At 44.9% G+C, this 15160-nt stretch overlaps 1 protein-coding gene across 6 annotated transcripts in view; it reads right to left on the bottom strand.

The window, feature by feature from the left end:
- Positions 1 to 1823: 1823 nt before the first annotated feature.
- The window catches only part of LOC138291300 (ankyrin repeat domain-containing protein 17-like), a 1121799-nt gene continuing 1108462 nt past the window's right edge, over positions 1824 to 15160 (bottom strand). For 3 of the 6 annotated variants that reach the window (XM_069230308.1, XM_069230310.1, XM_069230309.1), the window contains exons 33-34: positions 5298 to 5462; positions 1824 to 2408 (exon numbers count right to left, since the gene is read on the bottom strand). In XM_069230308.1, the coding sequence (XP_069086409.1) occupies positions 2349 to 2408; positions 5298 to 5462 (225 nt within the window). In that variant the 3' untranslated portion in view covers positions 1824 to 2348. The remainder of the gene's footprint in view (positions 2409 to 5297; positions 5463 to 15160) is intronic. The other 3 variants (XM_069230311.1, XM_069230312.1, XM_069230313.1) reach the window with 1 other exon arrangement.

The following is a 15160-nucleotide window of genomic DNA, read 5'->3' as shown; positions in this document are numbered from 1 at the left end:
TCCCTTGCAGAGGGCCTGGATTAGGGTGGTAGCAGAAGTGACCGACATCCGGAACACGTTTGTCGGTACCGAAATCCTGCCTGTTAGGAATAAGAATCAGAGTTAAGAAACAAACATATTCATAAATTTGCAGACTTTGGCCCTCATTATGACCTTGGCGGGCGGCTGTAGATCTCACCGCTGTGCGGCCGCCAATGCGGCTGCACCCCCAGCGCGGTCATTAGGTGATCTCCGCTGGGCCGGGGGCGGAAACCTGGTTTCCGCCCGCCGGCCCAGCGGGGATATCGGCCGCAACATAGCAGACAGTGAAAAGCCGCATGGGGCCCTGTCAGGGGGCCCCTGCACTGCCCATGCCAGTGGCATGGGCAGTGCAGGGGCCCCGTGACGCCCTGTACCGCCAGCCTTTTCCTGGCGGTTTAAACCAGGAAAAGGCTGGCGGTAGGGGGACTCGTAATCCCCTGGGCAGCGCTGCTAGCAGCGCTGCCCTGGCGGATTACTACCGCCGGGGCCATTGTGGCGGGAAACCGCCGGCCCCGGCGGTGCGAGTCGTAATGTCCAGGGAAGCACCGCCAGCCTGTTGGCTGTGCTTCCGTCATTTCAGCCCTGGCGGTCCTGTACCTCCAGGGTTGATATTACCCCCTTAGCATTCATCATGTACAAGCGTTTGATTGACATGAACTGGAAGGCATCTTAAGTACCGGAGATATCCAGTTGGCGCGCTGCCACACTGCGGTGGGCGCGAGTGGAAACGTGGGTTTTGCGAGTATTACGGGACAGAGGACAGACACACACGGGCTATGACATATGGGAAGCATAAAACTAGAACCGAAAAATTATGACCACCCACCGTGAATTATTACAATGCTAAAGTATTACTCACAGGACCTACATTTGTTAAGTCCCTCAGAGATAAGTGAGGAACGAAACGCAGACAGGGAAGAAGACTACATTATATTACTATTACACATGTCTTAATGAAACCAAAACTGACCTGTTGACATATCCCACCAGCTGAATGTGACCGCAAAAAGAGGAGAAATTGGCCACAACGGAAAACATACTTGTGATGTAATGCAATGTTCAATGCACCTTGGGGCGTGAGAAATAGACTTGATGTACTCATAATACTTAATAATGTCACATGTTCTGGTAAAACATTATCTCACTAGATACTGACTGTACTATCCGTTGCATAGGAGATACCTTGATAAGTAAACACGTGAACTGCTACTCTGCTGGCATAGAAATTATGTACTGTATCGACCCAGTGTTTGCATTTGTAAAACCATGCTATGTGTTAAAAATAATAAAACAGATTAAAAAAAAAAAAAAAAAAAGTCAAGTGGCTAAAGGAGTCCAGGAACGTAAAAGCTATCTGCCACATAGTTTTTGAGCAGCAGCTTTGAGAACTAGAGCTAGCTGTTTACCAGAAACCATTTATTATGTAAATAAACGAGCAAGACTGGATTACTTTAATAGAACAGCAGAATATTCCAAAAAACAAATGGTAAGGTCACCCGTCACTAATTTTGATATTGGGATTCAACATTTTGTATTGAAACAGCAAGCAATCCTCCCTTCAAGGGCACTGTGTACCAAAGTTTGGTATACAAGTAATGGTTTTAAATACTCTGTTCAACATCTGGTGATACATATTTAGATTAAACTAAATGATCCTTTGCACAATCTGAATTTACCAACTGTATAAATTCTTGTAATTTTGTAGCATGGTAAATATGCACGAAACAGGGAACAAGACAATCATTCACCACACCCAATTCTATTACTTTAAAAAACATATAAACTGTCAAGCACACACGATATGCTTATTAATATTTTAATGTATGAAGGAAACATCCAGAATTCTGAATATGAAGGTACATATCTCACATTAATTTAAGTCTACATATAGTAGAGCCTCTATACTGACATATTGAAATTCTCTGCTTAGCCATTTTCTGTTATGTAAACAATTGTACATTTGCCATTCTAAAACTTCAGGATCAAAGTTACATAATTTTGCTAAATTTCTGTGTTTGCTCAGAAGCAGCTTACAGTACTAAAACCAACCAGCCAAGGTATAGCTTCAACAGAAAGTTATGTCCAAAATATATTAAAAATAAAATAAGAGAAAAGGGGAAAAGGAACAAAGGCTAGCTAAAGTGAAAGTATATTGGTGGAGATTGGGTGGTGATAATGTTCACAGAAAAAAGGTCAGTTAGTCAAGTTCTTCTGCAAAAAGCCTACACACTTCAGTCAAGCACATCAGTAGAATGTTTTCGGGGCAAACTGTTTTTTGCCTCCGAATTCTTCTGACTGGTAGGAATGTCCAGAGTACTTTATCTCAGTCAGCCAAGCTGGTTCATGTGCACACCGTTCATATGAGGGGCCCACGTGCCCGTCCATACCTAGGTAAAGCAAAGCAGATTTTTAGGATACAAAAAACATTATTGGATTTGTAACACAATCAATTATTTGAAAATGTGATTTGTGAATTCTTTGCAACTTAGGCAATTAGGACACCTAAAATGCATATTAAGAAACACAACATGTCTTCCGTGAGTTTTCTGCACACTATACTATTCACACAGATTTTTCAGCAGATGAATAGGAAAATATGTATCTCCAGGATGTGTAATCATTTTAAAGGCTATACATCTCAAAAATATGGACCCTGCTATCAATTAATTTGTAACATCCAATGATATGTGCTTGTCATTATCACTAGTCACCAGAATACAAAAGGTCCCAATTTCCTTTTATTTTAAGGAATACATCCTTAACATTTTCAAATATTAAGTCTAGGTAATTATACAAGTTCTGTGACACCTAAATGTTTTCATTGTAACTTCGGTGTACAAAGCCCTTCTTGCGTTGCTTTGGTTCACCTATCTGGATGTGTCATTGCTCCAACTTTCTTCAATCTGTATAAGGCCGACCTCAGCAAAGTTTTACTCAGAGGAAACACATTTCCCTCGAAATTGGGAAAGACTGTGCTCCCGATAATCCAATACGCCAATGACAGAGTTCTACTTGCTCAGACTCAATTAGGCTTGAAAAGGAGCTTGGCTATCCTGCACGATTACGAGATAAACGCACTGAAGGTCAACGTAGCAAAAACCAAGGTCCTGGTGTTTGGACGGCAGACCCGTAAATACCCAAGCGTGTGGAAGATTGGCAGATTGTGTATAGACACGGAATAAAAGTATCAGTACCTGGGAGTGTGGCCAGATAACACCGGTAAAATTGCTCACCAGTTAACGGCACTGAGAAGTAAGCCAGAGAGAACCATTTATGCTTTAGCTAAACTCCATCTCCGGCTCCAATCACCTACAATCGAACCATTAAGGAGAGTTATAAAAGCAAAACTTTTACTCATGATTACCTATGGCCACTTCGAATATCCTGTCAGGTTAATGAAATTCCTGGAGAAATGCCAAATGAGAGCATGTAAAAGGATCTTTCAAGTTCCCAAATTGACCAGACATGCAGGGATCCGCTTAGAATTTAACATAACAAATATGGATATAAACTGCAAAAAAGATATAATCAAGTTATGGTATGATGTCTGTAGGGCCAATGCCGACAGTCTGAGGCGCTCGCTTAATCTCTGATGATGCCTCGAGTAGCTGAGCCAACCACTTGAGGCAAGCTGTGGTTCCTTTTGACCTAGACCTCATGTTTTTAATCGGACCACCGAATTTCGAAGGCCCATCTGAAAAAGATATTGAAAGAATATAGCACGCAAATCTCTAGAGAGAAGGACTTTGTCATAATCAGGGAAATTAGGGGGGCTGAGGGCTTAGCCGAGTTATATAGCTCGGCCAACCTCCAGCCGTACATGAAAGCAGCCCCAAGAGTTCAAACATTTCAGGTGCTTCTACACATGCGGCTTCTAACCCTACCTGCTTGGGAATTTAGATGTAGTTGGAAGCCAAAATGGGGTCTCTCTCAGCAATGTATACTTTGTAACTATCATATCGAATCTATTGGTCATTTAATATTTTGTTGCCCGGGATTGGACTCCGAGACGTCAACTTTTAAAACACTTTTTCCTGAAACACAGCCTACAGACACGTAAAGAAGCTGTTAGATATATATTTACTGCCGAAATTCCCAAGGAATTGGCCCGCCTCGGGAAATCTTTCACTATTACGAGGAAAAAACTACTGCTTGCACATGCCCACAGAGGCTCAGAAATCAAAGAGGGGGTAGCAGCACCTAAAGCTACGTTACTAACAAAGTGGCTGATGCATCCCCCATAATGCTGACCCCGATCAGCTTTAACGGAGGATAATTGTGCGATCTACTGCTCATTGCCACAGGTGGTGGTGTTGTGTGGTGGAGGTCATTGTATCGCAGGGTACTCGCATCTTAATTTAAAATTGCTAAAAAAACATTTAAATATCTTTCTAAGTTTAGTCTTCTCTGCCTATTTTTTTACAATCTCTCTTTAGGCATAAGGTGCAGTATTTACGTAACAAACAGTTGCACCTATGTCTGGTAGGCACCAAGAGAGTTTTAGGAAATGGTGTGATGATAGACGTCGAGAAGTCTATTGCTTTTAATAGAAGCATACGTATTTATTTTTTTAGCTCGGTAGTAACCATTATTTGTTATGCATTGTGTTTTTGAAAAGGTTTTAATAAATCATGCAAATAAAGTTATTCATTCATTCTTATCTGGCACTTGTATGCTTACACGATCTTTAAAATGTTCATAAACACATTCCAGCTTTTGAGGCACAGTTTAAAGAGATTTTCTCTTGAAGGAACTTTGAGAAAACCCATCAAACTAGCTCTCAAATGGCTCCCAAAATACCGCTAAAATGTAATTGCTACATTACGTAAATCATTCTTATCGTCCTTCAAGGTCAGAACTGCCAACATCTAGTCTGTTGTACAAACAATCTGCCTGTGATCTGATATGAAACACACTGGGTTCAAGTCACTGTCAACAAAAAGTCTGACTAGGCATTACAGTGGCCAACCAAACCGGTTGAAACTTAAGTAAACTCCCCCAAGAGAATTTAAAACTATAAAAGAAATACACAGTTTATTTTTAAATAAAATTGAGAATATTTAAAATAAGATTTTAATACCTTCACAACATTTTCCACATTGAATCATCTAGAAATTCTAACCATTTTCATGACACACTGTGAACCGTATCCAACAAGGGCAATGTGCACATTACGTTGAGAGATGCTAGACTGTCATCCAAATTTTATAAAAACCTAACATCAGTATAAATATGCAGACACAAACCTTTTTGCTCAAACTTTGAATGCTACTCACCGCCTGGTGGCCATTATTCTCTGTGGAGGTGGAAACCATCTTGATTAGTGAATTCCAGGATGGATCAGCAGCATGAGGTCCATTGAAGATGGGGCCTCCGGTACCATCAGCCATTTGTGCTACAGGAGGAAGCATTGCATTTCCATACACTGAAAAAGGCATCCCCTTAAGGAGGGGGAGAAAAAAAATTAGTCAACCATTTCCCTTGTTAAGTGGGTACTGTGAAGTTGGAATATGTTAGTTAAGTTTATTTTGACAGTTTCTGATGCATATTTGATCTTACTGCAAATTCATCATGGTAGAAGAAAATTCTCTATAAATCAGGCAGACCCAGATAATTTGCATCAGTACACATGGCTGAAGCTAGATAGCCACAAAAAGGTGTCAGTTGCAATACTAAGACATCTATTTCGCAATGTGCACCAGAACTCCATGAATGAGCTGTTGGGATGGAAAAGCCCCCTGCATGGCAATGTACTTGCACCCCTGCCCTAAGCTATGTCTGTAGCCCAAATACTGATTTTTGTTGTCAAAGGTGAAAATGGATCACATGTGCATGCCATGACACAGGCGTGCCTCAAAGATTGTGGTCTAGTTGGACCGTGATGGGTGCTGTTCACTTTTACCTGTGTCAGTCAAGTGAGGCCTACAGACGCAACCATTTAAAGTTCTGCTGCTGTGAGCTTAACTGACCCCTTGGCCTCCATCGGTATGATGTAGAGTTCTGCAATACGTATGAGTGGTCTATCAGTGGTGGGTGTGTGGGTGCATGGGTATGATAAAATATAGCCATATTTCTGTACTTTGCAATGTGTGCATGTTGAATTAATGTGCTGGGTGTGTGCACACCTGTGAGAGGTGCAGTACATGAAGGATATAGTGCTGTGCAATGGGTACATGTTGAATGCATGTGAAGAGTGTGCATGTGCCTGCGAGTGGTGCAGTACATGAAGGATCCACTGCATGTATGCTGAATGCATATAATGGGTGAAATGCGCAATATGATTGCAGTACCACGTTGCGTGGTGTTGTCTGAGCACTTGTAACAGCCTCCCTCTGATAAATAATAGCAAGGCTTTTCAACCCCAAATGGATGGCTTGCAGCTCCAGAAGGATGCTGAGCCAGGCCTATGCTAGAAACCAGTTGCCTCTAATCTTCATCTCTGACCACACCAACCCAGAAGCGATGCATCAGTGACCACAGGTCTGGGTGGAGCTGGGGGAAGGGTTTGCCATTGACCCAATCATGGTCCAGCAACCAGCAATGCAGGCTTTTTGCATTCTCTTCTGGAATATGTGTGTGAGTGGAGAGATCACCAGGTAGTGCCCATTAGGACTTCGGAAGCCACTTTAGAGAACACATGCCAGCTGGCATGTTTGACCAGAAGGATGCCGGAGGCCATCAGTTCAAGTCACCTAAAACTAATCCTCACTGAGATCTAGACCAGGTGCTGTGAGGAAACGGGGTGTATTATATGGTGTGGTTGTGAGAACTCACTGTGTAATACACTACCAACGGTTCTACGACCAGTCAGGCTTAGTTTGAAAAACCTTATCTCAACCCAGGATAAGTGTGGTTTCAAGCAGTTGAGTCTCAACAAAGGAACAAGTTTAACATTTAAACAGTATCAAAACAACTGAAGAATGGAACAAACCTCAAGGAATTCAACATAAATTTCTATAAAAAAAAAAAAAAAAAAAAAAGACTGCAATTTTATGAATTTCTATACAACAAAATGAAAAAGATCCACCCGAGGGTTCCGGGGATATAGATTTTTAAAGAAACAGTATATCATAACTTTTCGCTCAACTTTGAACAACCATTAACAAATTTGACACTTGAAAACATTTTCAATAAAACTTTAGTCAAAGTGGAATGCGGTTGGCTAGTTACTTCTGGTGACCAACTCTGGCAGACAGACATTCAAGGGAACCAGCAAGGTCTGAAGAAACAGTTACCTCAACAAGAAAAGCAGGCTTCAGTCCACTTCATGTCAGTGGCCCTTGGGCACTGACTTCTATAGAGGGATGCTGATGTGTAGAATGCTGAACATGATGTGCGGTTGGCGGAGGTCTTCCTGTGTCATGGTGGGCAGACTTTGGCCACAAGGGTGTGTAGGAAGCTGGCTCAGTTTATGGTGTACACCTATGGTGTGGCACTATATACTGAGTCCAGGCAACACATAGTGACAAGAGTTTAGGTGCCCAGATAGCAAGAGCTCTCTAGGGGTAGCTGTGGTGACCAGTTAAAGATTATCAAGGAGGAGTGCAAAACACTTGTAATACCACAGTAGTCAGTCAGTATGCAACCACATCGGGATTTGCAAAAATAAATATTTATTTAATACATATTATAGGCTAAACTAACATTGGTATATTGCCACTTGGACAACTCTACACACAAAATATACAGTTAGAAACAATAAGAAATAGTATTTGAACACATGGGGCCCTATGAGAGAATCAATCCATAAACTAAGGAAGTGGTATAAGAATGGAGGTGCCCAAACACATTGTGTGTGTTAGGATCCCAGGGGCTGGGGAGTAAGAAAATACCAGAGATAAGTAATATCCCACAGGTGCCCGGTGCAGAGTTGTTATCTAGTCGGGTGTTCCATGGACTAACACAGGATTGTCGCAGTTTGATTGTTATGGATTCAGGACCGCTCCCAGTGGACTCCAAGGAAACCAGTTGGCACAAAGGAGGGTTGAGATTCCTTCTTGCTTCTTGGACACAGGCAAAGTCCTTGTAACCCTGGAGGATGCACAGCCACAGATGTTGCCGAAATCTTGCAGGGGCTGGAGAAACAAAGTTTCAATGGGAGCCCTCCCAACCGTATAGTCTTGTTTTGGTTCCAAAGCAGACCAGCAGCGGTTCTGGAGGCCAGGAGCAGAACATGTCTTGCAGGGAATCCCTTGAAGAGTCTTGCTTGACGAATCTGAGAACCCACCCTCTGGGGAGCAATTAAGTAGCCCTAAAAGAGGGTTGGTCACTCTCTGAAGTGATCCACCTATTCAGGGATGTCATCTACCTGGCCTAACCAACCTGATGCTCCCAGGGGCCTCTGCCTACCTTGTTCCCAAGATGGCAGAATCAAATGGCCACCTGGCAGAGTTCTGTGCACCTCCTTGGGGGAAGAGCTGGACAGAGGGGCGGTCACTCCCCTTCCTTTGTGTGGTTTCGCACCACAGCAGGACCTGGGGTTCCTGAACTGAGGCAAACCGGATTATGCAAGGAGGGTACCAAATGTGCCCTTCAAAGCAGTCTGGTGGCGCTTAGAGGCCACCACAGCCCACAGACATCTAGTACAGAAAGGGGAAGATGGTCACACCTCTCCCTTACAGGAAATCCTTTGTTCTGCCTTCTGCTGCTTGAGTCCGGCTTACCAGCAGAAGGGTAGAACAGCATCTGGGGTCAGCAGCAGCGACTGGCAGTCAGAACCCGTAAGGCTGCACAGGCAGAACTGGAGGATCCTATAAGGAACCCCCAGAGTACAGGGATCATGCAACTGGCGCAGGAATCAGTGTAGTGGCATAATTCCAACACGTTTGGTACCAAACATGCTTAGGTTCAGAGAAGCCATTATGTAGTTGGACCACTCATGTTTATCAGTGTCCACTACGTACCTTAAGATGGCATCCCCACACTTACAAAGCCCAGGGAATTGAGGGTTTGAAGGGGTATCCTGTCCATGTAAGGGTACCTTCCCACTTAGAAACATGCACCCTGCCCTTGGGCTGGAGGGACTACCAGAGACGTGACTTAGTGTCTAAATGCAGTGACCAGGCTATAGGATAAGCCCTATATCGGTGGTGAAAGGGTGCATGCATCATTTCACGCAGGCTGCAATGGCAGGCCTGCAGACAGTTTGCATGGGCTCCCATGGGTGTCACAATGCATGCTGCAGCCCATGGGCGACCCCTGGTGTACCAATGCCCTGGGTACCTATGCACTATATACTAGGTACTTACATGGGTGCACCTGTATGCCAACTGTAGGTGTAAAAGGTTTAACAGTAACCAAATCAAGTGGTGGGAGCACAGACACTGGGGTCCTGGTTAGCAGGATCCCATTGTACTACAGTCAAAACACACTGACACCCAGATGCCCAGAAAATCCCTATCCTCCTCTTTACAGATGACTCACTACTCACCTCAAAGACTCATATGGGTCTGCAAACTCTTGTTGATGGATTTAATCTATTCTGTTGGAACTATGGTCTAGAATTGAATTTCAAGAAAACGAAATTAATGGTATTTTGCTCTGGCCCACGGAAGAAATGCACTATTAGCTTAGACGGCAATCTTCTGGATAAGGTTAATTCCATCCATTATTTGGGTGTGAGGCTTACAGATACATTACATTGGGAAGAACAGGTTACCAAAAGTGCTGGACTCCTGCAACATAATGCAGCAACTATACTGCGCTTTTATAGGAGTACGACGGCCAAAACTGTATCTCCAGCAACCAAGATCTATGTGGCCAAGGTACAGGGAGCTGCGGTCTATGGTGCGGAGATATGGTTTTTTTTCAATAGTAACATGATAACCACTGGTGAGAACAGTTTTGCGAGGGCTCTATGTGCGCTCCCTCCTAGTACCCCATTGATCCCATTGGTTTTTAGATCTGGGATTAAAACGGATAGCTGATCTAATTATTTTAAGACCCTAGTTATACTGGGTAAGGCTATGGATTGTTCCTGAATTGGTTGTATATAAAAACTCACTTCTAGAATTGTTAAAATCCACAAATTCTACTTCTATTCCATGGGTTAAGCATGTATCTAGCTGGTTCTGTACCTTGGCCTTAGGAGACGTCTGGGAGAATCCACATAACCTCGAGAAATCTCATGCAAAAGTATTGAAGTGTGTCTATTGGTTCTAAGTACGAAATGACTATATTAGTCGTAAATCACATGGCCATTTAACTAATCTTTTTATTGACTTCAAATGGTATCCGCATTTTGAATCATATTTAGATGTAATACCCAATTTAGTAGGCAAAGGACTATATGCCAGATTTCGTTTTGGAACATTGTCATTGAAGACCCTGACGAGCAGATGGGGACCAAATGCCACATCTGATATTTGTCCTGTGTGTGGTAATACTCCAGAAACAGTTGAACATTTCTTGTTTTTTTGCCCTGCATATTCATCCCCTAGGTCTAAATGGATCCGTAAAATTTGCCGGGAAATGAAGATAAGGAAATGTGTCTTAGCCTTGAGGCTTTTAAAAAGCCGTGGCTCCAATGTTTTAATTTATGCTGTTAGCAAGTTTTTAGTGTCAGCATGGCGCATGCGTAATTCTTATGTAAACAATGATTTTTAATGGGTTTTATAGACTGGGTGATTGGGATATTACTATTGTTAGATACTGGTTTTAGGATGGAATTGTACTAACTTATTTTAAGATGATATTTATTTTTTCTATCGCTTTGATGGTCTTTTGATCGAATAAAGCTTGTGTTGACTGACACTGACAACACACAAGAAGTGGGGGGTAACTAGGTCAGAAAGATGCTACTTTCCATAAAGGGTCTATGTCCCTCTCCAAGTCCTCTTTGGCCCAGTAAAAGTACAGTCGCCACTGGACTACTGGTCACTGGGCTCAATAAAACCAGGGGTTCCCTCCTTTTGGTGATAACTTTCCTTCTGGGCGACCAAACTGTACTTTGACAACTATCCCTAGTCCAGCAGACTCGGTTGCAACTTTTGAGCGCTGCGGAGATCTGAGATACCAACTCAGACAGGCTTCATCTGCTTTTGTGGTCCCGTGCTGTGAACAAGAAACCAGCCTACTGACACTTGGAGTCTCTGCTTCTAGCTAGGCTCAGGGGAATTATTTCTTCACGAGCACGACACAACAGGCACAGTTCCTTTCCTTCTCTGGTCCAAGGGGCAGCAGGAGCAGTCCAACTTCTTTGCATCCTCTTTGCTGGGTCCAGGGTCAGCAGGACAGTCCTTCAGTCTTCTTATCCACTCCAAGCATGATCTGAGTTCCAGGTGCCAAGGGTGCCCATTTTATGCCCAGAAAGTGCTCTTAGGGGAGATTGTAGTGACTAGCCAATGGGCTCCCGCCTGATAACTTCCTGCCAAGCATGGCATCTGGCTATCTCAGGGTCCTCCATTCTGCCTATTCTTAAGATGGCTGAACCATTCCTTGGTGTGTATAACTCGTTAGCTGAGAGCTGTCGGCCAGGCAGCTGTACCCTTGAGTAGCTCCTAAACTGAAATTACTGTGGGAACGGACTCGCAGGCGAAGCCAAGTCTAGACCAGCTATTTCTGAGAGACTCCCAGAAGGAGATAGGATTTTCACCAAAAGCCATTCAGCATCAAAGGGCATGTATGTTAAGAGTGGCCTAGACCTAGACATCTCACAAAATTCCAGTAAAATGCAACCAGGTGGACTAGTTACTTACCTTCGGTAGTGCCTTTTCTAGTACAGACATTGTAGGAAAGTACCCTCTTTTTGGCATGGTTACCCCCATTTTTTCCCTGCTGTCAGTGTATTTTGACTGTGTTCACTGGGACCCTGCTAACCAGGACTCCAGTGACTGTGCGCTCTGCCTCTAAATTTGGTTGTCCTTGACTTAGTACACCCCACAATTGGCATAATGGTGCGCCCATGTAAGTCCCTAATATATGGTATCTAGGTACCCAGGGCTTTGGGGCACCAGGGGTTCCCCATTGGCTCCTGCATGCATTATGCCACCCATGGGAGCCCATGCAAAATGTGTCTGCAGGCCTGCCATTACAGCCTACGTGAATAAGTGCATGCAACCTTTTGCTACAGGTCACTGCACCAGGTCACGGTAAGTCACCCCTGTGGCATGCCCTCCTAGCCTATAGGGCAGGGTGCAAGTACCTGTGTGTAAGGGCACCCCTGCATAAGCAAAGGTGCCCCAACAAACTCCAGCTCCATTTTCCTGGACTTCATAAATGCGGGGAAGCCATATTACCAGTTTACTGGACACAGTGTCCAGCTACACAATGGTAACTCCGAACCTAGGCATGTTTGCTATCAAACATGTCTGAATCATACCCCAATACAGTTGCCAGTATTGGTTGTAGTTTTCTATGCACTCTGGGGGCTCCTTAGAGGACCCCCTAGCTTTGCTCCTACCCGTTTTCAGGGTTTTCCCGGGCAGCCTGTGTTGCTGCCATCCTACAGACAGGTTTCTGCCCTCCTGCTGCTTGACCAGCTCAAGCCCAGCAAGGCAGAACAAAGGATTTCCTTTGGGAGTGGGAAGCAGCATCCTCTCCCTTTGGAAATAGGTGTTACATGACTTATGGTGCCCTCCTTGCATAACCCGGTTTTCAGGAGTCCAGGGGCCCCCGGTCCCCGCTCTGGCGCAAAACTGTGTGACCACTCCCCTGTCCATCACCACCTCAGAGGTGGTGCCCAGAGCTCCTCCATGTGGCCACCTGATTTAGCCATCTTGAATCCAAGGTGGGCAAAGGCCCCTGGGAGCATCTGAGTGGCCAGGTCTGGCAGGTGATGTCACAGCCTGTATAGGTGGTCACCTTGCTCGGTGACCAAGCCCCCTTCCTGGGCTATTTGAGGCATCCCTCTCGGGTGGGTCCTCAGATTAGAAATGCAAGATTCCAGCAGGACTCCTCTGCATCGTTTACTTCATCTTCTGGCCACCAGGACTACAACTGGACTACAACTGGACCCTCCAGGAACCGGCAATCTGCAACTCCATCGACGACTTCACTTTGCAACATTGCTTCTCCGGCTCCTTCCAGCAACCGCAACATTTCCCTGGCTGTTCATCCTCTGAGGGCCACCAGTCTTCAGCCTGCACAAGAAGCAAGAAGAAATCTTCCTTGGAGTGAAGAAGTCACTCCCCTGCATCCGCAGGCACCAACTGCAACAACCACCTGCTGTGGATCTTCTCTCCTGCAAAACTACATGGATCCTGCAACACAGGTGGTGGTCTGGAGTGATCCCCTTGGTCCTCTCTACCAGCTGTCCAACTTGAGAGATGGTAATTCCTTGCCTCTCCTTGCAGTACAGGACCCCTATGCACCCAGACTCTTGCAGCTACCAAGGATTGTTGGCTCTTCTTCCATGGGATCTTTAGGCTCCGCGTAGCCCGGCCTCCAGCACTCTTCCCTGCAAAATGCAGTCTCCTGTCTGCTGGTCCAGCAAAGTGGGACTCCTCACCAGGTGTGCTAAGTGGGCCTCACTGAGACCCCAGTGCCTGCTGCCTTTAAGTTGCCTTTGGGGGCTACATCCTCGACTTCTGACTGTCCCCACTCCTGAGAGTCACCTGGGTTGAGTCCACCTGGACCTTCCTGATCCCGGGCAGCTTTGCAACTCTTCACCTCCGACTCTCGCCTTTGCCAAGGCTTGTTGGTGGTTTCTCCACATCACTGACCAACTGCAACTCTTCTTCTGACGTGCAACATCAACTGCTTCACTCCTGAAACTCTTCTCCTGCGCTGCATAGCCGACTCATGGTCTTCAACGTCGACCTGGTCCTCCTTCTCAAGTAGTGGCTCTTGCCCTAACCAGACAATAACTCGAACTGGACTTGGTCCCCTTCCTTTGCAGGTCCTTTTCTGTCAGGATCCACCTTTGGTTTCTTCCAGTCTTACTTGTGTCTTGCACAGTCCTTTTCCCAAAGTTACCAGTGGGTTTGGGGAAAAAACAGGTTCTTACCTCCTCTCTCCTGGTCGCTGGGGGCACCCTAGTACTTACCTTTTGGGATTCCCAGTTCCTCCACCTCCCCTATACAGATTCCACTTGTTATAGTATGAAACGGACGTTCGCATTCCACTTACTTAGTATATGGTTTGGTCTCCCCCTAAGGTCTCCATTATTTTTTGTTATTTCACTGTTTTCTATAGCTTTCAATGCCAATTCCCAACTTCTAATGTGTATATAATAGTGCGTCTACTCACAAGCTATACAGTATTTTAGTATTTATGATACCATAAAAAAGCACTATTATTTTTTTAACGCTGTGTGGTTCTTTCACATGCATAAGTGCTGTGTGACTACAGTGGTACTGCAAAAGCTTTGCATGTCTCCTAGGTAAGTGTTGGCTGCTCATCCAAGAGCTACTTCTAGAGAGCCCTGGCTTCCTAGACACTGCGTACACCTCACTACCTGGACCTGATATAAGATGATAACACCATAGGTGCTCACCACAGACCAGGCCAGCTTCCTACAGATATTATCTAGCTGCAGATACCTTACCTTTGAATTCTCCCCAGGCATCAGAATGGATCGGGAAGATTTACGTGAGCAATACCTCTTTGCGTCGATAAATGGCATAGATCGGCTTCGAGCAAGTTGTCTGTCATCTGCGCCAGACAGGACATCGCAATTCTTATATAGGCAGCACCCCAGTGCACTGACGTCAGTTCTCTTCTTTCCACGCCAGCAAGCGCCGATCCGTGGAGAGCTTCCCCTTAGTCAAGTTTTGACTGACTTTAAAAAAAAATAAAAAAAATTGTAAAACATTTTGTCAAGCATTCTTTGAGTGTTCAACTCCTGGTGCGTCGAGAACGTCCTCCAGAAAGATCAGCTTCAAGCCCTGTGGATCCTGTCATTGGGCGATGTCCGTGATGGAACCGCACCCAGTCGGTCTGCCTCGAGTGCGACCACGACCCAAAGCTGTGCTCTGAGTGTCGGGCCATGCATCAGAAGATTTTGAGGGAGCGGTCCCTAAAGCTTATGGCAGCCCAAAGCTTGATTCTGCAGAGGTCGAGATCTCAAAGTAAGGAAGGTCCTGAGATCATCTGCAGGGTCCTCCATCGTCGTCATCCCATTCCAAGTCCTCAGGGCGGTCAGGTAAGTCGAGGCACAAGAAGTTGAAGTATTCTTCGATTACTTGTCTGTATGTTGACT

This window comes from Pleurodeles waltl, chromosome 1_1 (genome assembly GCF_031143425.1).
Source record: "Pleurodeles waltl isolate 20211129_DDA chromosome 1_1, aPleWal1.hap1.20221129, whole genome shotgun sequence".
Taxonomy (NCBI): domain Eukaryota; kingdom Metazoa; phylum Chordata; class Amphibia; order Caudata; family Salamandridae; genus Pleurodeles; species Pleurodeles waltl.
Note: the sequence above shows the minus strand (reverse complement) of the source record. Positions and strands in the feature narration are given on the sequence as shown.